This window comes from Aspergillus nomiae (genome assembly GCF_001204775.2).
Source record: "Aspergillus nomiae NRRL 13137 chromosome Unknown contig00018, whole genome shotgun sequence".
Lineage (NCBI taxonomy): Eukaryota > Fungi > Ascomycota > Eurotiomycetes > Eurotiales > Aspergillaceae > Aspergillus > Aspergillus nomiae.
This window is the reverse complement of record NW_015378073.1, coordinates 49,538-75,165: the sequence shown is the minus strand read 5'-3', so window position 1 is coordinate 75,165 and position 25,628 is coordinate 49,538. Positions and strand designations below refer to the sequence as shown.

At 49.2% G+C, this 25,628-nt stretch overlaps 10 protein-coding genes across 10 annotated transcripts; 2 read left to right on the top strand and 8 right to left on the bottom strand.

The window, feature by feature from the left end:
- Positions 1-220: 220 nt before the first annotated feature.
- On the bottom strand, positions 221-1,936 carry ANOM_001380 (putative MFS sugar transporter; the record flags this gene model as incomplete). Its single annotated transcript, XM_015546637.1, has 2 exons — positions 221-1,308; positions 1,372-1,936. 2 exons carry the CDS (start codon positions 1,934-1,936, stop codon positions 221-223), a joined length of 1,653 nt encoding a protein of 550 aa, XP_015411097.1.
- Positions 1,937-3,168: 1,232 nt separating this feature from the next.
- ANOM_001379 (uncharacterized protein) lies at positions 3,169-4,058 on the bottom strand (the record flags this gene model as incomplete). The annotated part of the gene is made up of 2 exons (XM_015546636.1): positions 3,169-3,258; positions 3,372-4,058. The coding sequence occupies 2 exons, from the start codon at positions 4,056-4,058 to the stop codon at positions 3,169-3,171; spliced, it is 777 nt and encodes a 258-aa protein (XP_015411058.1).
- A 594-nt stretch (positions 4,059-4,652) lies between these two features.
- On the bottom strand, positions 4,653-5,780 carry ANOM_001378 (ribosome biosynthesis protein MAK16; the record flags this gene model as incomplete). Its single annotated transcript, XM_015546635.1, has 2 exons — positions 4,653-5,562; positions 5,719-5,780. The coding sequence occupies 2 exons, from the start codon at positions 5,778-5,780 to the stop codon at positions 4,653-4,655; spliced, it is 972 nt and encodes a 323-aa protein (XP_015411057.1).
- Positions 5,781-6,137: 357 nt separating this feature from the next.
- Positions 6,138-9,542, bottom strand: ANOM_001377 (FAR11/STRIP family protein; the record flags this gene model as incomplete). The annotated part of the gene is made up of 6 exons (XM_015546634.1): positions 6,138-6,978; positions 7,032-7,161; positions 7,216-7,382; positions 7,437-7,543; positions 7,594-8,692; positions 8,734-9,542. The coding sequence occupies 6 exons, from the start codon at positions 9,540-9,542 to the stop codon at positions 6,138-6,140; spliced, it is 3,153 nt and encodes a 1,050-aa protein (XP_015411123.1).
- Positions 9,543-10,322: 780 nt separating this feature from the next.
- Positions 10,323-11,236, bottom strand: ANOM_001376 (phosphatase PAP2 family protein; the record flags this gene model as incomplete). Its single annotated transcript, XM_015546633.1, has 3 exons — positions 11,117-11,236; positions 10,854-11,043; positions 10,323-10,789 (listed from the first exon to the last, which is right to left on the bottom strand). The coding sequence occupies exons 1-3, from the start codon at positions 11,162-11,164 to the stop codon at positions 10,323-10,325; spliced, it is 705 nt and encodes a 234-aa protein (XP_015411059.1). The 5' UTR covers positions 11,165-11,236.
- A 1,321-nt stretch (positions 11,237-12,557) lies between these two features.
- ANOM_001375 (RBR-type E3 ubiquitin transferase) lies at positions 12,558-14,414 on the top strand (the record flags this gene model as incomplete). Its single annotated transcript, XM_015546632.1, has 1 exon — positions 12,558-14,414. One exon carries the CDS (start codon positions 12,558-12,560, stop codon positions 14,412-14,414), a length of 1,857 nt encoding a protein of 618 aa, XP_015411061.1.
- A 315-nt stretch (positions 14,415-14,729) lies between these two features.
- Positions 14,730-17,622, bottom strand: ANOM_001374 (uncharacterized protein; the record flags this gene model as incomplete). The annotated part of the gene is made up of 5 exons (XM_015546631.1): positions 14,730-16,410; positions 16,466-17,280; positions 17,332-17,383; positions 17,449-17,456; positions 17,524-17,622. 5 exons carry the CDS (start codon positions 17,620-17,622, stop codon positions 14,730-14,732), a joined length of 2,655 nt encoding a protein of 884 aa, XP_015411060.1.
- Positions 17,623-18,098: 476 nt separating this feature from the next.
- ANOM_001373 (MMtag domain-containing protein) lies at positions 18,099-19,032 on the top strand (the record flags this gene model as incomplete). Its single annotated transcript, XM_015546630.1, has 3 exons — positions 18,099-18,136; positions 18,197-18,666; positions 18,740-19,032. The coding sequence occupies 3 exons, from the start codon at positions 18,099-18,101 to the stop codon at positions 19,030-19,032; spliced, it is 801 nt and encodes a 266-aa protein (XP_015411063.1).
- Positions 19,033-19,081: 49 nt separating this feature from the next.
- On the bottom strand, positions 19,082-23,528 carry cwh41 (mannosyl-oligosaccharide glucosidase; the record flags this gene model as incomplete). The annotated part of the gene is made up of 9 exons (XM_015546629.1): positions 19,082-19,330; positions 19,393-20,299; positions 20,349-20,727; positions 20,787-20,832; positions 20,882-21,039; positions 21,104-21,583; positions 21,674-21,823; positions 22,210-23,412; positions 23,489-23,528. The coding sequence occupies 9 exons, from the start codon at positions 23,526-23,528 to the stop codon at positions 19,082-19,084; spliced, it is 3,612 nt and encodes a 1,203-aa protein (XP_015411062.1).
- A 393-nt stretch (positions 23,529-23,921) lies between these two features.
- ANOM_001371 (SNUT3/LISCH7 family protein) lies at positions 23,922-24,794 on the bottom strand. The gene is made up of 2 exons (XM_015546628.1): positions 24,430-24,794; positions 23,922-24,372 (listed from the first exon to the last, which is right to left on the bottom strand). Exons 1-2 carry the CDS (start codon positions 24,740-24,742, stop codon positions 23,978-23,980), a joined length of 708 nt encoding a protein of 235 aa, XP_015411065.1. The 5' UTR covers positions 24,743-24,794; the 3' UTR covers positions 23,922-23,977.
- Positions 24,795-25,628: the final 834 nt, after the last annotated feature.

Sequence of the window (25,628 nt, the reverse complement as noted above, 5' to 3'; positions counted from 1 at the left end):
GAATGGGTGATTTAGTACATATAGATTAATAGCCAACAAGGTTAATGTTTGCTGCAGATAGTAACTCCCCGGACATGCAAACATAGACATGATGCATACAGATCATAACACAGCATTGCTCATCACCTCTGCTTCTGAATCGTTGAACAAGAGAGATATCCCCGGCGGCATCTATCATAGCCCCAAGCAGATTAAGATAAGAACGGGTCTCTTGGTGAGACTAAGGGCTGAACACTTTCTTGAACCGGAAATGGGAGAGATCCCGGATGACCTGCGCAGTGCTCTTCATGTTCTCCTTGACGATGTATGACGTGGGTTTAGAGAACAACTCATCGATCTCTTCCAGAGACTTGTTCTTTGTTTCCGGCATGAAGATGACCTGGTAGACCCAGCCGATTGCGGCGATGCCACCGTAGAAACCCAGAGTGAGACCGATACGGGTCATAGATTTCATCATGGCGGTGAAGTTGTAAGTGACGATAAACGAGCAGAGGAACAGATTGGCGTCGGCAGTGGTCATACCATAACTACGAAGGTAGGTGGGGAACACCTCAGATGGGATAACCCAGGTCAGACAAGCGTATGAGCCAAAGAAACCCATGTAGAGGATGATTCCGGTGAGGTAGACACCCTGGGCGGCCACTGGGTTCCGTTCGGGATTAATTTGATAGCCCACGCCAACCAAAACAAGACCGATAAAGAAGCACGGCAGCATGGTATTGGCCCAGTAACGCCGTCCGAATTTCTCCATGTACATGACCGCGGGGATCGTGCCGATCAGCAAAGAACCACCCCCCACTAGCGACATGAAGACACTGTTCCGTTTATCGAAACCAATATTCTCCATAAGAGTGCCCATGTAGTACATTACGGCGTTCACACCCGTTAGCTGGCCGAGGACAATCATGATGTTGGCGTAGACCATGGCGCGACGAGCACGAGGATTAGTAAAGAAGTCCATCCAGGCGTACTTCTTGGTGTGCTGCTGCTCCTCGTTCTCTGACTCCACCGACTGGCGCATACCTAGGAACTCACTCTTGGCATCTATATCCTCGAAGCCACGGATCTTTTTCCAAACGCCATATGCTTCCACCGGCTTGTTCTTGTGCATCAAGAAACGAGGACTTTCGGGCAAGAACAGCATCCCGGCGAAAAGAATGGTTGAGAAGACCAGGGACGAGCCAAGAATATAGCGCCAGTTGCCCTTGACGTCAAGGAAGATGGCAGCAACTGCATAACCAAGGACCTCGCCCAAGGCAATGTTTAGCTGGTACAGCGAGACCAGGTTACCACGGATCCGTGATGGGACTGTAATAGTTAGCGGATGGAGCCCGACTGCGGCGAGAACAAGGCAGATGTTTGGTTACATACCACATTCAGCAACATAAACCGGAACGGTACCACCCTCCAGACCGACACCCATACCCAGAATGAAACGACCCGCAAACATCATGCCAAAGTTGACCGCGCCGGCCTCCAAGGCAGCACCAATGGTGTAGAGGATGCATGATACGATAATAGCCATACGACGGCCCAAGTACTCGTTGGCCGGAGAAAGGATTAGCGCACCTCCCACGGCACCCAGTGGCATACCGGCATTAACCAAGCTGGCGTGCGAGTCAGACAAATGCAAGTCATCAGGCATGTAGAGGTTGGCACCACTGATCAAGGACTGATCCAGGCCAGAGAGTAAACCTCCCAAGGAGGCAAATGCGACTAAGATATAAGTGAAGTAGGCCGGGTTCGACAGGGAGACCTCGAAGCGTGACTTCTTCAATTCCCGCAACTGGTTCTCCAGTTGTTGGAGCTCCATATCCATGGCAGCCTCGTCAAAGGCAGCAGTGCCCTTGGGGTCCTGGAGGACATCATCCATCTCCACGGCCGTGGCATCCTTGTGGTCATCATGGGAGGCCTCAACATCCTTTAGAGACCCCATGATGGAGGCTGATATCGTTGGAAATACTCGGGGGTGGGTATGAACTTATAATACAAGGGGGGTGTTGATGGTATAGCCAACCGATAGACCAACAAGTGTCTCTCAGGTACTAGGGGAGATGGAAAGGAATCATTTAGCAACTACGGAAGAAAAGAAGAAAGGAAGGAAAAGGAAAAGCGAGAAGGTCAGGCAGCCGAGACAGCACGGGACTTATAAGGCCATTGTCAGGCACGTCACCCCATTCAAGAACTCTACAGGCTTTTGTCGCGCCGAACGGCACCTGACTGTGGGGGCGGCAGAATCAATGCAAAATATCTTGGGGTAGATTACTCGATGACTAGATGACTTGATTATGAGATTGATCATTGGTAGCCAACGAGACAGTGGAGACGTCATGGCCCTGAGTTAAAAAAGAAAAACATTTGTTTCTTTTTCTTTCTCGGGTTGAATAAGGAATGTGTACCGTCAAGACAAGAGGGACCGTGAGTAAGGAGACCTGGAGATGGAATGTTGTTGGGTGAAAACTCCGGAATCACTCCGCATGGAGACCATCGGGAAGGGGAGAAAATAGAGGAGAGCGCCGATCCCCACACGGCAAATAAACCTTCCCCGTGGAGGGCAAAACCTACGACAATTCAAGAAGCCGAGTCCGGCAACGGTAGAATTTCGGGGACTCTCCGGGTTTATTCGAGTAAAGTGTCGAACATGTATCCAATGGAAGAAGGTCAATTGCGGGATTTATGGAGCGTCATCGGAGAGAAAATCAGAGGGAGAAAACGCCCAGCACGAGGAAACCTTCCATCTGCCCACCCGAGCCTCTCATTCGCCTGTTCCTCGTTTAAGATTCCGCCAGGAAAGGCTTAGTTGCATCGAACCATTCGTCCCAACCCTGGAAAACGTGGGGGGTCTCCATTTCTCGTGAGGTAACAAGTGTGGTATTTACTTTGCTCTGCTCCGAATCTGGTAGGAGTAAAATTGTTATTATCCACCTATTGTCGTTCTTGTTACATACAAGTACTCACTACATGGGTGGTGGCTGTTCGTTCTTCCGCCCTATACAATCACATGATATCAATCATATTGGCTAAAAAGTCAAAGCACTCTCTAGCCTGTCTCTAGTACTCCACACTGTACATGTATCAGTAGCACACCAAATTACATTAATTAGTCGAGAAGCAATGAACAGAGAAATAATAAAGAAAAAAAGTGAGGTCCTCTGGACAACACAGACACTAACCAGCAGTACCTGCCTTCTCGGTGGGGTATCCATCCATCCTCTGCGTCAGATCACTTCTTCCTGGTTTCCCCGGTAAAGCCAACTTCTAGAGAACCGCTAGGAAAATTTTGTTTCGGAGGGCTCCATCTTTTTGGCTAAATTTTTTTAAAAAGATTTTTTTTTTTTCCATCGCATCCTTCCCCCAACCGGTTTTCGTACGCTAGGATCCGATCCGCCATAGTATGGTGAAGCTGGCCGACCGTTCGGGTTCTGTCCGGGACTAGGCGACCGGCCTCCATGTAATCTAGCCCGAAGCCTTTCTTGCGCCGAAGCTGCCCGTTCCAGAGGTTGAGTGCCGGACAGCGATTGATATGATCCAGCTCGCTGGCTGGGCAATGGTCGCGCTCCGCCCGGGTGCAGAGAGGGTGGGGTAGGCGACTGACTGGGCGGTGTTGCGATAGACCCCGGGGGCGCACTGCTCGTGGGTGCCAACGGCGCACCCATGCTACCAGCAGCCCGTCCTCGCCGCAAGCTAGCCGTCTGAGAGGTGGGAGGTTGTGCCGACCCCGAATCACCCCACAGATCACCTAATCCACCACCACTACCACGTCCATACGTCGCGGTTGCAGGAGCCGAACCATGAGCGCCGGACTGGATTTGAGTCGTCGCAATGGTCCGGGCCGGCGCAGGTGTTGGGGCTTTGGGGTTGGGGGGCAGCCAACCGGGAAACGGGCGGCCTTTCTCGCTATAATAGGCGCGTAGAACGTTCGAGATGTGAGAGCAGTCCTCGTGGTCCGGGTCGTCCGCCTCGTCGCCCAGAGTGATCGCCCGGCGAAGGGACGTCAGGCGGGTGCCGAGATTCGAGATCGCCGATGAGGACGTGAGGGAAGAGAAATAGGAAGACATCGTGTTGTGCGTCGTTGTTCAGGAGTGACACCGAACGTTCGTATAGTGGCGGGGTGTTCGATGGCGGCAAGGTTGATGCGGTGTGGACCGAACCGAATGCGACAACACTGGAATGCTCGACGAAAGAATCGAAGCTGGCGGTTACGGCAATGCGGGTTACAATGACAATGGATACGATATCTCAACTAACAGCCGCCCAAGTAGGAGACAGAAAGCGTCTGCCACATTCTTTGCCAGGAGGTTAATTTGGCTTCATTAAGTCATTACACTTGGCGCTCCACTCGCTTGTTTCATCCCGGCACGTGACGCCTATCTTCCAGGAGAACGGAGTATATCTACCATGGGTCACTATCAGTTACCAACACTTTATCCCCAGGGTCTTGAGAGTCTGTTAAAAAAATAAGAGTAAAAATCATATTAAATCCGCAGGACCAGGAAGGTGTTTGTAAACTATGCAGAGACTGGGTATGACGCCCGATCGTAGCAGATGTGACTTCAGAGACAACAACCAGACAACGCCGTGCAAAATACAACAGACCAGAGTACTTTTTTGTTTTAGTCGGTATTTTCCAATATTGAAGAAAAGCCCCCGTCTTATGCGAAGAGATTCTCCTTGCCAACGCCCTCGGTTTCGTACTCAATCTCGATCCGAGGACCCTTCTTCCGGGGTTTAGCCTGGGGAGCAGGACGCTTCCTCTTAAAGCCAGGCGCGGGCTTCTTCTTCTCATCTTCGCTGTGCTCGCTAGAATCCTCTTCGTCGCTGTCCTCGTCGCTGTCCTCGTCCTCGTCATCATAGTCATCACTGGAGTCTCCCGAGTCCGCACCCAGCCAATCTTCAATATCTTCCAGATCCTCCTCCTCATCAAGGTCGCTAACGTACTCAACCTCACCAACACCTTCCTCCTCCTCATCTTCCAACTCTCCATCATCAAGATCCTCATCACGCTCACCCTCACCCGCGCGCTCCAGGCCGCGAAGAACCTTCTTCCAGATACCCTCCTCCACATTCAGCGGTGCTTCACCGTAAGCACCACTGCGCAATCTCTCAATAAGCTCTCTCTCAATCGCCCGCTCAACCTTGGCTGCCGATTCAGCCTTGCGCTCACGAGTTTCCTCTCTCCGCCGAATCTTAGGCGCCATCTTCGGCACAATCCTCTCCCCCAGTCTCTCCTCCTCTTTAGCCAGCTTCTTCATGCGAATAGCCACCTGCGTCAGTCTCGTAAGACGCTGCTTGCACTTGTGCACCAGGTACTTGGGCCAGTAGATTAGTCGCTCGTCAAGTTGCTCCAGCGCCTTTGCGTAGTTCGACGACAGCTTTATCCGTTCCCACCATTTGCTGGGCATATGTGCGCGTTCCACGGTCTTCATGTAGAGGTACATCACGCCAGTTTCGGGATCCGACCGCACTGTGGCATAGCGGGAGTTGGCCAGCGGGCAAGACTGACGGTTGCAGAGACCGCTGACATTGTATTCGTTTCGGCAGAAATTTTGGCCTTTGGTTGTTCTGGAGGTGGAAGTGTTAGTTAAATAATGTATTATTTTTTTTACTTAGAAATCCCTTTATCATTTGTTTCCTCCTTGGCATTGGCTTGTTGTGTCTCTTTTCTCTTTTCTTTTTTTTTCGGCGGGAGATATGCAAGTATTTTCATCGGGAACTTACTTCAGTTTATAGGAACAGAATTGCTGGTTGATAACCTGCCAAACAATCTCGTCCGACGACATCTTGACTAGAGCCGGCCAGGAATCTCAAAATAATGGCCTAAACCGTTGTGGTTGGGAGAAGAAGTATCTTTGCTATGCGGCTAGACTTTGCGAGAACGATTGATTCTGCCGCAAAAAAAAGTTGCCGCAGTGGTCATCACGTGAGGATTTCTTATCGATAAGACTCTCCAGGAATGGCAACCGATTGCAAAACATCATCTACAACTGGTTAATCTCGCTACTATTAGTAGATTGTGCTTGGTGCGATATAACTGAGAGCCAGATGATCATATCTATTGGGGTATATGTACTTCACTCATGATTGTCATTATACTTTAAGATGATAAAGCAACATATTATCTCGATGCAAAAACCGCCTCACCACCCTTCCATTTGCAATGGGCCTCCGTCCCATTCAGTTCCTTCTGGTAATTGCCCAGCAGCAGCAGCCATCTCGGCTTCCTCGCTGGTGCCATTGAGCATTTCCTCGCCTGCAAGTCCCCAGCCCATTGATTCGAGCTCTCGCACAAAGAAATCGCGCTCCTCTTCCATGAGTGATGCGCCCTCCTCACCGCCCATCACGTCTTTATACCGCCGCAGGTGCCACCAGTGTGTCAGGCCACGGAGTGCTTGTTCGAGAGGCAAGGCTTCTTCCACTTCCGCATCGATATCTGATCCCGCCAGCCAGTCATCTCGCAGCTCCGGACGGCAGTAGAGGTAGATGGCGGTAATAACACGCATGTTGCTTTGGCGCCATTTGCGGCCACAGTAAGGGACCTGTGATTTGAATAGCTTAAGGGTGTAGAACCGTAGATACGGATCTGGTATTTTCAGCCCTTTCCGAAGGATAGTACTAGACTTATATTGCACCAGCAACAGACATCTGTGGGCTTTGTCACGGGTAATCTTCTGCATGATATGCAAGTAATTGATAGCAGAAAAGAAATTGCGGAATGAAAACACCTTGATCGGCTCTTTAGGTGGAGGTGCAGTAGGGTATCCCAGCTCATCCACCTCAGGACGAGGGAGATCATGTCCGTTTAAGAACTCTTCAAAGTCGTCCTCCGGGGATTGTACTCGTATGGAAGAGTTTCCTGGATCCACGTCTGGTCGATGCCGAGCAATTGGGGGAGGAGCCGCCTCATCCCCGCTTGATTCCTCGTCCGAATGCGATGGTACTGGCGGTTGATCCGACTGAAGAAGACAGAAATGGAAGAAGCTTATTCTTGTTAGTAATTTTGGCCGGTGGGTGAAAATTGGAAGGGTGCGTACCCCAGCTCCTTGCGGTCAAACTTCTGTGCCACGGCTTGATCAATGTCTTGGTGGGCAAACATCTTCAATATTAACGGCAGGTAATTGGAATCGAGCAACAACTGCGTCATATATTCAAATTTCAATATGTCTAGGCTCGGTCAGCAACAATATCATCCGATCTGCACTAGAGTTATTAGCTTACGAGATCTTTTAAACCACTTTATCAGAAGTAACAGAGATCCTGAAATGGCTTTTCCAGTAATCTCCCGAAGCCGAATGTTGTCAAGTTCCTCAATAGCAGCCTCGGAGTTCAAATCCTCGGAAATAGACACTGGCCCGGGCCCGGATCCATTAACGCCGTAACCATCGCTAGGCACATGTTAACTTAATGCTCAGTACGAAGACCAGAGATAGGGCCCATACCTCATTCCTTGGCCGCCTTGAGTCTGGTTCACCATAGCACTGACGTTCGTCAGGATTATCTTCAAGAATACGATAGTGATGGACTGCAAATGCACCAGTGCTTGTGTCTAGAAAACTTGTCAGGCCATGTCTTTTTCGAAATACGGAGAAAACCCACATAGAAAGACTCCACGGCATCCAAGCGCCGTTGGATATCTTCGTCATCGGTTTCCTTGATGGGAGACCTCCCTGGAGTGTCCTTCTCTCCTTGCTTCAAATCTAAGTCTTGGAAGTCCTCGAGAAGTTCGTCGGGAATATTCTTATCAGACGCAGTCCCGTTATCATCTAGATACCAGCCGCGGTCATATTTCATGAACCGTTCACGTTCTTCCCAAAGTTGTCGCATCGCTCTAGTCATTTTGACGTGTGTCGAGAAAAGTTTGCCGGCCTCGATGATTGAGGCTGGTACGTCACTTCCCTCCCACCTCTTGCCTACGAGCACGTCTTGGAGCTCGGTTGTGCCTTTGCCACCAATGTCGTTGCTGGAAACATCTAGAGGTGGGTACATGAAAGGAAAGTTTTGGTTCGTCTGATAGTTTTGCTTCTTCCCCGCTTTACCCCCCGGGCCAATTGGTGATGGAGGAGGGGAAGGCGCAGGTGTTGCTATGTGGACCGACTGATGAAGGATTGAACCGTTACCACCTGCAACAGATGGGCCGACCCCAGAGAAGAGGCCATTAGATGAAGCTCCTCTACTGGGATGCTGGGGAAGAGGAGGGAGAATAGAATTGTTCTCCAGTTCCAGAGGAACTACAGGTGGTGGTGGGTTGTAGGCCGGGTATTTAGAAGTAATTTCTTGCCGAAATATGTGATAATCGAGAGGCGATGCAGTCAGAAAAGGCGTCCTGCGAGACGTATCATCCTCCCTTTCTTTAAATGTTGGTTCCAACTCTTCCTTGGCCCTTTTCAACTCGTCACTGCCGCCAAAGAATAGGAGCAAAGACTTCCAGAACAAGAGTATTATTCTCGTAAGTGGAATGTTAGCAGAGTCATCCCATCGTAGGCGTGCGATAACCTCAACCAGGAATACCAATAGATTCGGTTTCAAGCCAATCAGGGCATCTCTTAATGGTGTGTGCCGTGGATCTCGGGCCTCTTGTTTCCTACCAACCTCCACGATCATGTAAAAAGCCGTAAGGACCAAATTTGCCTCACGCTCCATGGCAGCGAGAGATGCTGGGTTCGTACTCTCGGCCCCAGCGCCAGCAGATTCACTACTATAAGAGGCACGATTTTTTCAAAAACGCGGCATAAACACTCGTGCAACGGCGCCAAGCCTGAGCTTTCAAGAACCATGTTGGCACCATTCTCGATCCAACTGATTTGTAATGACTTAAATTTCGGGACCTCTGCGGCTTCCTTGTCAGACGGATCTTCGGGATAATCATCTACAGTTCTCCCGGCAGTGGTACCCCAGACGCCAGTCACAATATAACAAACGACTTCCAGGGCTTCAAGGCGCACCGAGACCTCGCGCTCCCGTATGCCATTTACCACCTGAGCCATGAATGCCATTCGCTGATCATCAGTAGTATCTACCCATGATAGCTGCGAGGACCCAGCATTATGGGACTCAAGGAAAGAAGTCCACTGCTTCTCGAACGATGATTTCATGCCCACCAGCATAGCTCTGTCAAACTCGCTGTACTGGAACCATTCTTCAATCTCTTCCGCAAATGGCTGAGAATCAGCATATTCAAATGCATACGCAGGTTGCTCGACCCTCGGCATCTCCTGCACGAATTGCCTGAGTTGTGCAAGACTTAGTGAGTCCGTGGACCTTTCTAAGTTCTGTTGCACTGGAGCCGGTGGTGGAGGCTGTAGAGGCGGCGGCGGAGCTGCAGCATCACGACGCAACTCCGGTCGCCGGTGAGGTTTTCCAGCCTCACCTGGGGCAGATGGTGTGCTTCCTGAGACTCGCTCCTGCCGTAGGCCCTCGGCGACTTCTTCCATCAGCTGATCGTCTGGGACAGGGGAGATATCTGTCCCTGTTTGGTCGACCTCATCCGCTTTGACAATGTGGTGTTCTGACATTGCCGTATCGGCAGACTCTGCTGTATCATCCATCTTTTGGGCTCTGAGAGCTTATCTCCCACTTCTTTTAACAACTAAATGTAAAATGTGCAAGAATATCAGGGGTATCTGTTCTTGGCAAAACAAAGAGAAAGGAGAGGGTAAATATGTGTTAAGGTTATAATTTGCTAATAGTAGACCTTGGTGCAGAATAGACAAGGCCTGGCATGTTAATCAGTGAAGTTAATGAGACATGATGGAGTCTCTTGGCGGCGTTGGCGAGTTCCCGCAACATGTTTCGATAAACGATGGCAGAAATCCGAGACAATTGCCTATCTGCGGGCGAGACCGATCACGTGCGAGGCACCACGGAGGTATATCAAGGTACCAGGATCAATGGTTTTTTTGGAGTTGTAGCGTTCTATTGTCATTTGCTATTTTTCTATAACGTACCTTTAATTGACTTTACGAAGTGTCCTTCGTTATGCATGTAGCAGTAGTGTGTTCCTATTGAAGAGAATACAACTGGGCTCTCACCGCCATTAAACATATATTCAATTGGTACGGGACCCAGAATATTCTACACGACAGATCTTATAGCTTCTAAAGATTCATATCCTAAACCCAAAAATATCTGTTACCATGTGTAAGTATTATAGAAACTTCCTGATAGAGTTACAAAGGGCTTGCGACTTTCACATGTATATGATCTATACTTATATTGACCAGTATGCTAAAAGAAGTGAATCCAAGGGCATCACAATCACCAGGCTGTATGCCCTTTCTTTCAAAATCTAAGAAACGAAGTATACGTAGCTCAAGCATCTGTACAGTTCAGTCGGTCTTCGGAGAGCGGGAATTACTACTAATATGTCCCCGACGCTTTAACTTCCGCTTTGCTTCCCATTTTTGCCATCCGGCTTCGGCTAGATCTTCACTTACCACTAAGTCCCGTAGTCTCAACTGCGTCGATATGGTCAAATCTAATCCCCAGTCAATCCAGCCATGTGCCCGGAGGAATGCAGTAACGAGAAACCAAGCAAGTGCACACCCAATACCAGCACCACAGCCTGCCAAAACCTGTTTGGGCGTATGGTAGTTCAGATATATACGACTGATGGCCACGGCACCGGCGCCAACGCTCAATCCCATGGCAAGTACTATCCGTATGAGAATATGGAATGATGACTCGGGGTGTGTGGGATTATGCCGGAAGATAAGGAACAGCCCCAGATACACGGCGAAATAGGCGACAAATTGCGCATGGGATGATGGCATGCCGTAGCCTTTACCAAGCATTTCTGTGTCAAGGGTTCAGTCAGTGATTGAATACAACTCGGTCTGATGGACCGCCAATCGACGTACGCTTCGGCCGTTCCTCTTGAATGATCCGCTTTAACACAAAGTTCAATGCTTCACAGCCCATCTGGCCTGCGAACATCAATAGCACCTCCACTTCCCTTGTCGCCCAAATAAGAGTGACGTAGGTCACGCATAGTGCCTGGGGAACCAGGGCAAGCCAGGCCGACAAAAAGGAGAGCGGATCGTTTGGATTCTACCATAGATGCACATGCCTCATCAGTTCCTTGACCACACTAGAACGCGCGCGGAAATTCGAAGGAACTTACATAATGGACATGTGTCAAAGACAAAGACGCCAATGGCGTGTCAGTCATGTTGATGAGTCGAAATCGCTAACCGAAATTATTCTTATTTTGTAATAAATTATGGTCTTTTTCTTTTCTCTCCTCCTTGCCCTTTCCGCTTCTTCAATCGTTCTCCGGTTCTCCGTTCGAGGACAACAAGATGGGAGTACCGAAGAAGCAAATAATAGATTTTAACTTAGACGGGAAGACATAAATAAATAAGCAGGTATCATTGACCGACAAACATTATGGATGTAGAACTATCCAAGGAATCCTCAACCTCAGAACAAGACTAAGTCTTAAGAATTCGATTGCGCATAAAATTAAGTATGAATGCGACCCGTGGTTACGACAGCCCAGACCTCTTAAAGATGTCACATGCTCGGCAGGCGGGAGTCCGTGTCCCTCGCCGCTTTTGTCTCCCGCTCATGGGGGAAGAACGGAGTTGAATAGGGTCAAAGCGGCAACGTAAAATGAGGGGGAGGGGAAAAGAGTGCCTCAGGTTCCAGAAACATCATTGTCAAATGAAATGATGAGAGCGAAAGAAAAGCAAATATTAATTATGATGAATAATTACTTAGCTTAAAAAAAATCAGGAAAAATTTAAAACAGCCTCTTACAAGAAACAAAAAACAAAAAAATGACTCGGGCAGCAAATCATGCCTGAAGTCCTTCAAACCACATGCGTTTCTGTCGGTCTATGAGTTGTTTTCAATTCCTTTTCACTTTCTCTCTTCTTCTCTGAAGTCACTACACTTCATTGATCTGCAACCGAGAAATCAAAATTTCATTGACAACTCCATCTTTACTATCTTTTCCGTTTCCTTTTCTTTTCTGACCTTCAGTCAAAACATGACGCACTTCTCCTCACACGTTCAATCCGATATCTGGTTCTGTCTTTCTGTCTCGACCAAGATACTCCTATCGCAGACCATTCATTCTGACCTTCACCACTGCCAGAATTTCCACCGTCTGACAGCTCCATTCCCTCCCTAATTGCGCTGCCTGTCACAATCTGTCGCAGTACCTGAAAAGTAAGAAAGGATCATGGGTCCCTCTCGCTCGGTTCTTCCGTATTTCGCCGTTGCCACAAGAATGACATCCAGCCTTCTTGCAGCTTATCACTGTTAATCTATAACTGGTGATTTACTAATCGACGGTTTAGCTGCATACTCCTCTTAACCTTTTCCTGGACTCAAAGCCCTCCTTGAAGACTTATCGGCGCTTTTCCCCTTCGCAGACACCCTCACCCAGAGATCCTCGAAGGCATGACATTTTTAAGCGGTACATATACCATGGTTGTGTCAGGAACATTCCATTAAAGAATCTGCCTCGCCACCTTTCATCAACCACCCACCCTGAATAGAGAACCGACCTGCATATCCCCTTCTTCCTTCCTTCTTTGTGACGGCCTTACCCTAATATGACTGATACCGAGTTGCTTGATGACGAACGCTCTGTTGAGCTGTCATCTATCGCGGCCATCTATCCGGAAATCAAGCTCGACCCTTCGTTCTCTTTTAGGGCAACTCTAGATATACCTGTCAATCCTTCACCACCTTTACGGATCTGTTTCGAGCAATATTCGGAGACTGAACTTCCAACTGTCCTGACTCCGCCCACATCCCTTGATGTTAGTGAAATTAGCTTGGGCTTCGCAACCAAAACAGTTGATGGAGGCACCACGGCAAGCTCCGATGAAGATGTGCATGTCCTATCACACCTGCCCCCGCTTTGTCTGGAAATCGAATTGCCCGGTGGCTACCCATCAGAGCAATCCCCAATCATTAAGCTTAGCACAGATCCTGCGTGGCTGCCCTCTTCGATCATCTCCAAGCTATTAGATGATGGGAAACGCCTCTGGGAAGAATGCGGGAGGGACCTCGTTGTATATACTTATATCGACCATCTTCAACAATTAGCCGAGGCAGCTTTTGGTATTGATGACATACCCGACGGTGAAGTCAGGCTCCCCCGAGAGCTTAAAATCGCACTCTTAGATCACAACAATAAGGCCGAGAGAGAAGCCTTTGAGCAGGAGACTTTTGAGTGCGGAGTTTGTCTTGAGCCGAAAAAAGGAGTAAACTGCCACCGGCTCTTACTTTGTTCGCACGTTTTCTGTGTGCCCTGTCTTCAGGACTTTTACAATACATGTATCACGGAAGGTGATGTGGAGAGTGTTAGATGTCTGGCTCCGGATTGCGGCAAGGAAGACAAGTCTGTACGAAGCCAGGAAGGGCAACCCAAAAGACGCAAGAAAAACGACCGGAGTCTGAGCCCTAGCGAGCTACTGCAAATTCCTCTGGAGCAGGAAACCGTACAGCGTTATGTCTTTTTGAAACGGAAGAAGAAACTTGAAGCCGATAAGTCTACTATATACTGCCCACGTCAGTGGTGCCAAGGCGCAGCTCGCTCGAAGAGGCATCCCAAGCCTATTGACCCCATGTCGGATGATCTAGATCCCTCCGATGATGAGGATGTAGGACTTGTGTTTGACCCGAATGGGGATGAGGCTCAGCTGCCTCCTATGGCGGATCGAGTGGCTGTTTGTGAAGACTGCAACTATGCCTTCTGCTGTGTGTGTAAGAAAGGGTGGCATGGCGAGCTTGTACGGTGCTTCCCCCGCCGGGAAGCAGAATTATCCGCAGAGGAAAAGGCGACAGAGGAGTATCTAAGGCTGTACACATCAGCCTGCCCAACATGCGATGCACCTTGTCAGAAACGCATGGGCTGCAATCATATGATCTGCTTCAAATGCGACACCCACTTTTGCTATCTCTGTTCCAGCTGGCTTTCGGAGGACAATCCTTATCGCCATTTTAACGATGGCAACAGTTCATGCTACAACAAACTCTGGGACCTAGAGGGTGGTGATGGAATCAACCCTGATGGGGCCGAAGCTCTCCATCAGATCCCAAATGAATTGATAGATTTCGACAGCAGTGATGATGAGGACCAGCCTGCCTGGGATTTTGACGATGACGATAATCACTTTAGGCGCCAAGGTCACCCTCCACCTCCTGCTCCGGCACCACCTCGTGTCAACCAGAGAGCTGGTGGTCCTGGGCGCCGCGAAGATGGACGTAACTTGAATGGTTTAGATGCAGCAGGCAGGGCTGCAGCGGCTGAGCGACAAGCACAGGCACGGGCAATAGCTGAGGTACGAGGCCGACCTGATCCTGAAGCAATTCGACGACCTGGTCTTCAACGATTTTTGGAACTGGTCCAGAACGATAGAGAAGATGAATGGGATAGCGACGAACTGGATGATGATTTTTGATGCATGACCTGCATATTCGAAAAAGGCGTCCCTTCGGGACATCTGTATTTATGTGTCAACGCCCAACTTATGTATGATGATCACGAGGTTTTTGCATCTACATCAGCGCATTAGTTTATTTTCTTTGAAGCGGTCCGTGCTATAAAATAAATGTGTCATAGTTATATATTTGACAACTTGGATCCCTATTGATGTACACGATCGATATGCTATTTGGAAACTAATTACCAACAGCTTCGAAATCCGGCAAACCCATTCATTTGAATACAATACTGACGTAGTGGACCACCCTCCCATCCATTTTGGTGAATGTATCTAGACAACAAGGTATCCCTCTTCATCACTTTCATCGTCCGCTGTGCCCGTCGGGGACCAGTTGTACCAGAATTCGTAACTCAGAACGGTATGGTCCGCAAAGAGAAGTAACAAGCGATAACGCCGAGATGGGTTCCAACCACGCCAAGTCTCCTCCGGTTGATAGGCACGTGTAGCCCTGGCATGACACTCTGGCAGAGTTGGAAAAGTCTGCTGCTCTTGTTCTGGGATGGTATCAACCTGAGTGCTGACTGTGGGTGTGGATTCTCTGGAGACTCTAGTACCACACGCTTCATAAGGGGGACGTAGGTCTTCGCCTAAAATATCGGATGATTTGGAGCTGTTTTGTAAACTTGCGTCAAGTTCGTCATTGGTGGTTGGCTCATAATGAAATTTCAGGCCATCCCCGTTGGCATCGTGCGGAATGTTAGGCACGTCAGGAGGCATCTCAAACCCTTGCATTGGGCCGACGCTCATGCCTAGGAGAGGGATGAGAGGTCGGTCACCGTACTTTTCCTGGCTCTCGAAAGGAACGATCCAGTCGACTCTGAATGATGGGCCATTGGCTTCCGACTCAGTTAGGGTGATCACTGCGGCACGACCTTTTTGCGAGGCGGCCACTACGATACCGTGTTCGGGGATATATTTGACCATGTTGAAGCGGTCGCATGCGTCTCGAAGCGATCCAACAATGTGGGTGAATTGTTGCCGAAGGGGTGTGCCACAGAAAACAGTTGCGCGAGGGGCAAGCGGATTAGGGATGAGACGGATATCTGTTTGGGAGAAGTGGAGTATCGGAAAGTTCGCATGCGTTGGAGCTGGAGTCGATGAAAAATCTATTAGTGACTCCCTTTGTCCATAGATACTGGGATCACTGGGGAAGGCACCGCGTGACATACGGTTAAAGACTTGGTAAGCAACTGCTTCTGAAGTTGATGTATCATCGCTCTCCGAGATATCATCATCTGCACCATCCATTTCTATGTCCTCGAAAGGGCTGACCTCTTCTATCGAGTAGTCGTCAAAGTATTCTTCGGCTCCGGGGATATCGCCACCTAGAGCTTCGAGAAGTGCTACTTGAAGAAATTCAGGCGTTGTCAAAGGGCCATGAGAAGGGGTATTATCGGTATGTTCTGTATCATCCACCCGATGGAAGGACCCATTACCACCCTGGGTTTCGCCCTCCTGGCTAGAATTCTGCTGGAGACCCGTATATGACTCCCCATCAGAACTTGCATTAGAGCTCAAATTATCTTCGAGTACAGAGCCGTCAACGGCACGGTGGCTGAATGCATCAGCGGAGTCTGAAGGCCGAAGGTTTCTGACATCTTGGGTGTCGCTGGGTTCTGGAGCCTCATCTGCGCGTCGACATTCCGCAGATAAACCATCATACACCGCATGACTAGTAGACTGGCGAGTACTGGTGTCTTTATTAATGCAGCAATCTGGTCCAAATATGTCAGGTAAGATCGGTTGTTCTGGTTCAGCCTTAACGGCAGGAGGAAAATAATTGTAGAGTCGAGACGCGTTAGGCACTCGGCTGCTTAGCTTTGTCAGGTCCAGGACCGGTCGGCCATTCTCTACACGACGTTGGGGATGACCACCGCACGCGTCCTTCGTCGATTTGAGTAGATGAAAAGTACGTGGGTCAAGGGCTATGACAGACCAACCACGCTCTTTACTACCTCGTCCGTCAGTGCGAAACCTACTATAGAAAACGTGTTGAGAAGTCTTACTCATGATTGAAGGTTTCCGGGTATCTGAAAGAAGCATCGCCGAAGTGGTACACGTTGAATGGGCCTGGGCCCTCCCAGGTCTTCCAAACAAAAACCTGATTTTCGATATCCGTACTGACCATCCATGTTCCATTCGGGTCAAGATCACAGTTGAGAAAAGAGACGGATGGTATGTTGGTAAAGTGACCAGTATAAGTTAAGCGTATGTTCTGGTTTCGGTGCTTCGCAGGCATCAAATGCTGTAGCTGTTTGAACTGCTCATCACTCTTGATTTCCAACCAAGTCTGGCCGTAATCAGTGAATTCTTCCTCCTCACTTAATACCTGCCCTGTGTCGCTGCCTTTTCGAGAAGCATGGTTCACAAGCGCAAATGCAAAAACAGTGACAAGGCCTGTGTTTGCGGTCACTGCAATCAGGCGGGAGAACTTGTGTATGGCTAGCCCCCAGGCGCTGGCTTCGACATATTCGACAAAAAAGGGGAGTACCTGGGAGCCATCAAAAGGGCGGTGCTCCTTGCGCTCTGCAGCCCGCTTCAAAGCCGAGAAGATAGCCTCAACACGATAGCCGCAGACATTGCCTGAATCAGTGACCAGCAGAAGGACTTCATCGCGTCCCAGATCATCCACAAGGATATTATTGATAGCGTGAGGCATATGTGGTGATATATACCCGCTACTATAAGGGTCCTTCATGACGGGAGTTATAATCATTTCAGGCTTTGCTCCAAGAGTCTGAAACGACCCAGCCGGCTCCCAGACATAGATTTGATGGGTATAGGCCACAAACAGAAGATTACGACGTTGAGAAAGAGCAGCCTTCAAGCATATCAGTGAAATTCATCATATAGAAGTGACGCTGCAGTTTACCAGATTATTCCGCCATGCTGCACCTTGCGGAGGAAACGAGTCTGGTGCTCTGCTGCGCCGTGCAACGCCTCAGTCAGTACTGCTCCATGACTGGCGGAGGAATGATAGAATACTTACGAAGAGAACTAATCGAACTGTCAGCTGAAGCATGTCCAAGAGGAAGCAATCCTAGTGACTTGTAATTCAACGTACTCTTTTTGCCCCTTTCTCGACATTCAAAGGTCTAAGATGTAGGCCTTCTCTGGCTCGGGTTTTCCGGCCTGGGGACCCATCGTCAATATTAAATTCCATTCCTACTATCGCTTCCACCTGAGAAGGTGGTACGGAGAACGACAAGTCCAAATCAACTATCAGTAGTGTAATAGGCTATGATTCACAGTTGGAAACATCAAGTGAGGGTGGTGAAGGCGGAAGAATATGCTCATTAGAAAAACAGGAGGGGTATATTTAATGTATCAGATCCAGGTGTGACATCACATGGAGTCTGAGGTCTATCACTTTGCAGACCAGGTAGCATGGTTGTGCTGAGTTCCCATAGTGACAAAGAGACAAGACATGACCATAATCTTCCTGGTCTATTTGGTCCTCTATGAGAACATGAATCTTATGGTTCGATGAAGTCAGCCAACCCGGTTGATCTGCCTCAGGCTGTAGCGTGCACGTGCCACATCGATGGTGAAACTCTCTTATCGGACATCGTAATAACTATCTATCGCAACAACCTTTTTGGTTTCGTATGAACAAGAACTGCCCTCAAGGAATTCGCGATGGATCTTGTCGCAAGTATCCGCAAAGAAGGTAGCCGGTAAGCTGCATATGCCTACATCAACCGTGCTTATGTTCGCTAACCTTACTCTTGCTATAGCGGCGGTCGCGGCGACTTTAAATGGTCCGATGTCAAGGACTCTTCGCACCGTGAGAACTATCTTGGCCATTCCCTGATGGCCCCCGTTGGCCGCTGGCAACAGGGCCGCGACTTGATGTGGTACACAAGGACAGACGATAGCGAGGAGGACAGGATTAGGAAGGAGCGCGAAGAGAAACAACGTGTCAAGGAAGCCGAAGAAGAAGCCATGGCCCGAGCTTTGGGTCTGCCAGTTCCGGAGAAGCGCGCCAGTTCTAACGCCAATCTTACGCCACTGGGCGAAAAAGATGTCCAGAAAGTAGTCCGGGATACGGCCGCAGGAGAAGACCTAGTGATCGACGAAGCGGGCAAGGGAATCGGCTACGGTTCATTTCGTGGCGGGGTTGCCTCTGTATCCGGCACTGGTGATGATGATAAACTTGAGCCTGTCGGACTGGATTCCCACTCTTCAGGGAAGCGGAAGCGGGGCAGTGAGCGTAACAGGAGCCCAGCGAGAGACAAGCGGCGCGATCGTTTGAGTGATAGAAACAAAGACAGGGATAGGGAACACAGACACCGTAGGCATCGCGATGAACGCGAACATCGTCACAGGAGTCACCGGCACAGATCTCGGTCTCGGTCTCGGTCGCGAGATCACCGAAGGAGGCGATCGCGCTCACGGTCAAGGAGCAGAGACAGGAGAGGTAACGACGAAGGCAGGAGCCGCCGAGACGACCGTCATCATACCCGGGATAGAGATTCAGATTACCATCGTCGGCGTTGAGTTCAGTCTTCGAAAATTCGTTCTGTCTACATACGGCGTTGGGGCGTTGGAGAAACGGATAGTGTACAAGTAGTATTCCCTAACCTAAACTATGCTCGCTCTATACAGCGATTGTTGCTGTTCTATAGCTCATCGTGCCCCTTGCTCTCAGTCACAGGAAGATCGGGCATCGACATCATTTTTACCACCATACTAGTCCACCCAGTGAAATGCTGCGTCCGCTGTCCCTTGCCTGTTTCTGGGTTATACTGTTCCCAAGCAAACCCAGTCTTCTTCCATTCCTTGAAAACATTCTCAACTACGTTCTTCCGCAGCTTGGAGTACATTTCACGGGCCTGTTCTTGGTGTGGACCAGGAGTGGTCGCGACGTCCTAGGGTAGAATCGTTAGCTCCAATGCGTGGTTGGTAGAGCATTGGTAGGTGGGTTACTTACATAAAGGTTCTTAAACACCAGATAATTGATGTTGATCCATACAGGACTCCTCCAATAATTCTCAGCAGTCCCGTAGAACTCATCCTTCTTGCTTAGACTGCGAATACCAAAATCGCTCCAGAGCTCTTCTGGGTCGCTGATCAAGTCCAAGATGGCCTTTAGCCGAGGGCTATCGGGGCTCACCATGCCCGTGAGGAAGGGGAAGATGGAAATGTATCCCTTGTGGCAGACGTGAACACTTTCCTCATACTCGTCAATAGTCGCATCGCAATATGTCTGCGCCTGTTCGTCCCAATGAAGGTCGTCGACATTCCGTCCAATTGCAGTTTCATAGTACTTGAATTCTTCAGCGTCTTCGGTCTCCCCCAACCTTTCAGCAATGCGTCGGAGAGAGCGAGTCATCATCCCCATCCAACTGATCAAATCCACGTGTAGCTCGCCGGGGTGTGGGGGCTGTGCCCGAGGATAATCGTCCAACCCAGATGTTAGGATGTGCTGGACAGACCGGCCCCGCCAGCGGTACGCCTCCTTGGTGGAAAAGGCCTCTCGGTCGTAGGACTTAATATCGCCCTTCTGAGTGTTTCTATACCAGAAATAATGTTTCTTCAGTAGTGGATAGATTGAGCGAATATAAGCTTCACCCAACTCCGGTTGTTGCACATAGGCAGAACGAAGGCGCTCTGCGATATCTTCAGAAGATTGTTCGACTGAGATATTTTTGTTGGCATCTAACTTATCGAGGAACGCTTCCAGAATAATGAAAAGGGTTGGGGGATTGGCGTAGTGAGGGTACTGGACGGTAAACTCAGGTGGAACTTTGCTGCGCGCCTCAGCGCCCAGGATTTGCTCCCGAGCAATCCACCCATCTTCGTCCATTAAGCTTAACCAACTCTTCACGATTTCAAGCCTGGAATATGTTAGTATTTAAATGACGATAGGGTTGCCGGCTAACAAACGCAAGATCTGTATCCCATTCAACGACCGGAATCAGGTGGAAACCCTCGTCCCAGAGAAATCCTCTGGGGAAGAAAGGCCGAGAGGGGACACAGGTAAAGAGATCCTTTGGGCCTTCAAGGACAGGTTGAGCCCTTGCCCTTGCCTCCGCTGTTTCTTCCCAGAAGCCTTCATTCTCCTCATCGTACTCTGGCGCTGCCGAGCGGTCAACAATATCGGTACCGTGGAAGTAGCCTATGCCACCAACGAGATTGGAAAGCATTGACTTGGAGAATTCCGTGTATTCATCGGAATCAAAGGGAGACTGCGGGGGGAGTATCTTGTCGAAGCGCTCAGCAAAAGCTACCGAAGCACTTGTGATTTCTTGGGTAAGAAGGCTGGCTGTAACGTATATCGTCAGTATCAGTCCCGCAACAATAATTGCGTGAAAAGCACCATACATGTCACAGGTTTGGGCGAGGACCCAGACGAGAATAGGATATCAAACTGTGATCTGTAAGCTGACTATTTGCAAATTGAATGGTTACCCGTTTACCTCAAAGGCCCCTTTAAAAACCTTCTGCACAAGCTGAACATTACCATCCCCTGGCGCATTCTTGATGGTGAAGACTTGCGATGGGGGCGGAGGGTTTTCCGCTCCATACTTCTCGATAGTTTCGCTTACACCCTCCTTCATCTGCGAGAACAGGATCACTAGAAGAGAGATCAGCTCTAGACCGGACATAATATATGCTTGTAAAAGACTAAAAAATCATACCTTTCGTCTGCCACGCGTGCTCCGGGGGTATAGTCAAACTGGACACCAAGGTACGGTCCAATGGCTTGTCCTCATAGCTTGGGTGTTCATGTTCCGGATACTCGTTGGTCTTAGGGCCCTCAGTCACATCAATTGTAAAGTCACCAAGATCTGAGGTATAACCAGCCAGCTTCACATCTCCCTCAAAACCACGCGAGTCGTCAGACTTGGTGTGAAGTCCCAGGTTGCCAAGCCCCTCCAGAGCACTGTAGAAGACAACTGTTGTAGGCTGGTCCGGGGGTGCATCGTCCCGCGGGACACCTTTTACTCGGGCAGCCCAGCTTCCTCCATGCTGTCCGCCAGGGACCTTGATAAAGTCAATTGTCAGATCCAGGGAGTTTCCAGCGTCGTGAATTGTTTGGCGCCCGCCCTTCCGAATATCGTACTCGTCCCATCCATAACCTGCCATCCCTTCATTCTGTTCGCAGGTGTGCCTGAAGTCTTGAAGAGGGCTAGGGTTAGTGAAACTATCAAAAGAGGGCAATGGACGTCCCTAATGGTAAATGAAGGACAACTGTTGGGGACACGTACTGGACTGAGCCGTGGCGTAATCATCTACTTTCGCCCACATCAACCCCGCGGACAGACTATTTGGAATCCGAGGGCGAACGCCAAAGTAGAGGTTAGGCTTATAGGGACCCCATAATAGCGACTGGTTGTTGGCTCGCGCAGCCTCCTTAGCTAGAACCGATACGTCATTATCTATGGATGCCGCAACCACATAGAAAAACGATGTTGAAAGAGTGAATAGTTTGGAAAGATGCATTGTCTGGACAGAAAGCGTGAACAATTAAATGAAAGTCCACGCAATTGGAGGCGTGCACATAGACAGGATGGCTATGTCACGGCGGAGGTTGATGTTACTATCTATTATCTGGCATCTCACGAGCGGAGAGCTCCTGTCATTTATTTACCCGGTATTTTTAGCTCCGCTCCGCACCTTGCGCGGCCGAACATATTAATTAACCTTAAAAGACCACACATACTAGAGATCTACCCGAGGAAATGTGTATGCGTAACAGACAAAACCCTCTACAAGGGAATATTTTAACTGAGATATTCTATACAATCCTTTAGTCTAGAGATAGTTCCTTGGATCAAGCGATCCGATCTTCGCACTCTTGCTGCGCCATCGAACACAAACTCGCTGATAAGCTTTCCTGTGCCTGGTGCATTCTGGATGCCCCAGCAAGTGTGCCCAGCCGCAAGGTATAGTCCCTTGGTTCCAGCATGGCCTACCAATGGCCCACCACGTGCAGCAGTTACATTAGGTAGGTAGCAGGCTTGACGCGCACAGACTTGTCCATCACGTAGCTCATCAGAGACGCTGCCCACCTGGTTGATGATATCCTGGCACCGCTCTTGGTCTACCTCGACGTCTGCAGTTGTCTTCGGAAGGGGAACAGTATGATCACCCTCTCCACAACAATAGACTGTGTCGTCAGGGCGAGCATAGATTTCTGGCGAGGCGACCGTCGGACGTGAGGACTTCGACGGGTCGAAATTGGCCGGTATCTCTATATTCGTGAAAAGGGTATATCCACTGACTGGCCTTGTAGGCCGGATCACGACACTATGAGCACGCGTTGCTGATATCGGGGCATCCGGCAAAACCGATCTCGTCCACGGACCGGCAGCGATAACAACATCAGTTGCAGGGATTGTCTGTGATTCGCCGTTCTCCTTCCTCGTGTATGTGACTGACTTGACGGAATCCCCAGAGTAATCGATGTTTGTGACGGATCCAAGCGTAATCTCTGCGCCTTTCTCCTCAGCGAGCTTTGCGATGGACGTAGTGAAGAGGTATGGGTGGACTTGCGCGGTCTCCCCCGGATCACTCATGCTTTCGTAGCCTCTAACACCCTCTGGTTCAAGCCAGTCAAGATCACCGGGTACCCTTGCGGTTTTCAATTTACTCAGTGCAGCTGCACTCCGTTTTTGTAAGGATACTGAGCTCACACCCTCACTCTCGCCCACCTTTCTCTTCTCGCTGAGCGGGCGACCTCTGGCGATAAGCTGGCCACAGTTCACCTCTCTATATCCCCACTTTTCCTTTCCATTGTGCTCCCTAGCAAGCTCCGCGTGCAATTTGTAGCTCAATGGTACAATGTTGCTTGGGTATGCCCATAATGCTAAAAGACCGCCTGCTTTGCCCGAAGCCCCTCCTGCAATCTCTGTTGCTTCTATGAGGGTCACTGAGTGTCGGGAAGGATCAAAAGAAGGATGTCTTGTCAAATAATACGCTGAGCAACATCCGATGATACCACCACCTTAGACGAAGTTGTTAGTCTCTGGTATGTATTGGTCGTGCGGGGTAAGTCTCAGTAAGCTCAAGTCGATTCATACCAACGATAACAATATCCCGACGTTCGTTTGGGGCTGCCATTTTGCAGTACGGCGCGATCCTAAACCCTAAAACCCTCAAAGGAGCCACTGTTGTTGGGGGCTTGGGGGAAGAAGTTGTTGACGGGCTTTTGGTACGGGTTGGGGGATATTAAGCCATTCTTTTTTATACAAGCGCATACGTCACTACGAGTCATGTGCTCGGCCAGGCTAATGCCGAACATTCGCATACATAGTTAATAGCCGTATCATCTCGTTGGCACTATCTCTTTGGCTTGTGCAAGGACAAGAAAAACATCTAAAGCCTGTCCAAAACCTTGCGCGGGTGAAAAGTGCAAGAGAAAGTAAACCTTACTCCAACAATGCATATGGCTGTAGTCAAACCCCCAGCTAAAAAATTGGTCCCGCCTTAACAGATACGAAAGAAGAGCAGAAAGAGGAAAAAGGAGAAAGGGGTCAAATATTAACGAATAGAGGCAATTGATCCATCCATCATCTTGAAGGACTGAGTGGTCGGTTGAATCCTCCTATACGGTTCATATACTGTCTGTATTCCGTCTTCTTTTCCTTCCGCACCCCATAGACATCGTTCCCAGGTACCTTGGTATTCTTTGTGCTCCTGAATTTGGTAAATCCCATGCTTCGACGCATCATTTCTTCAACATCGTCTTCCCCGGCATCATCGATGTCCATGTCCATTTCGTCTTTGTACCGATTTGGAGTCCTCGAGTCAGCGGCACCATTCGGCTGTGTCCGGTGGTCTTTGCGATCATTCCTGCGGTCTCCCCTGGCTCCCCGAAGAGGTGGTGTCCTGGATCTATCCCGGTTGCCGTTTCGAAGAGGGGAGCGAGAACGGTCACGGTATCTATCCCCTTTTGGAGGATACCCTGCGAGATTCAAATATCAGCGCATATCCAAATAGAAAACCACACCACGTAACATACCTCGCTTATCGTAGTATCTGTCGCGGCTACCGCTTCTGTCTCTGTCTCTCCTGTCGCGATCCCGATCGCGGTCCCGGCGATCCCTAGACCTACTCCTATCTCGCCGCCTGTCCATTCTATCTCTTGAGCGGGAACGGTATCTTCGATCGTCGCGCGGTCCATCTCGTCGCCCATCATCCTTTAAGTTTGCTTCACGTCTAGGACTCCTATTATATTCCGAGTCTGGTTCAGGTGAACGCGTCGGCCGGTCATCCATATCCCACATTGTCGAGCTATCGACTCGTCGGGCTCGCTTTGCGGGTGGTTCGGCCATCCTTGTATGTAGGGAACAAGGTGTTATCTAGTTGAAAGTCTGAAGATGCGATCGTTCAAGAATAAGTTAGAGTAGTAGAGTTGTTGACTCTGTAAAAACAATAGCTGAGAAGGTTGGCCGGGAAAAATCGAAATGAACGTGATACTTTGCGATAATATGTTAATTATTTCATCATTATTTGCTTAGAATGGGTATCAAATGCTTAGAAGTCGATAGTGCTGAAGGTTGGCGTTGCACCCGGATTGAAATTGAGACCGTGAAGATATTACGGTTGCCGAGGAATGCCATTTGCGCGGTCGGTCAATCAAGTAAAGTTTAATTTCCAACAATCCTGAAACACAACCATATTAAAGAGGAGTGCTACAAAGCATCACCATATGTCAATCTTCATGCATACGACCGCATTTCTATCAGCTTTGAGCTATATATATTATAGTATGGCTGTTCTTTCTATACTCTTGATTCTTCTAGTTTATTAATGTACCTCTCTTGATTACTGAGAAGATAGGCTCATTTTTGTAATGCGAGCAATTTCGAGTACCTACCAATAAAGCAAATGTTAATAGTTAGCCCACCAAAGAGTAGTATGAGACTATCGATCGCCATTCAATATACAGTATCTTTATTCTACCAGTGTAAATGACACAACGGTTGTATACAATCTTTCTCTCAGAGTCTGTTTTAACATCCAGGCACGCCCCAACCGTTCCTCTGACATTTTCCCAAGGGCTTAGGAGGAAATATTGCTTACTTCCCAGTACAGACAAATAGACTGGCTTGGCCCAAGGAGAAAAGCCAAGGACAGCATGATGAATTATTGCGCCCCAAGCAAGAAGGTAGTGGTGGCATATCTTTTTTTTAATCTTCGCCATTCCCTCCATATAGC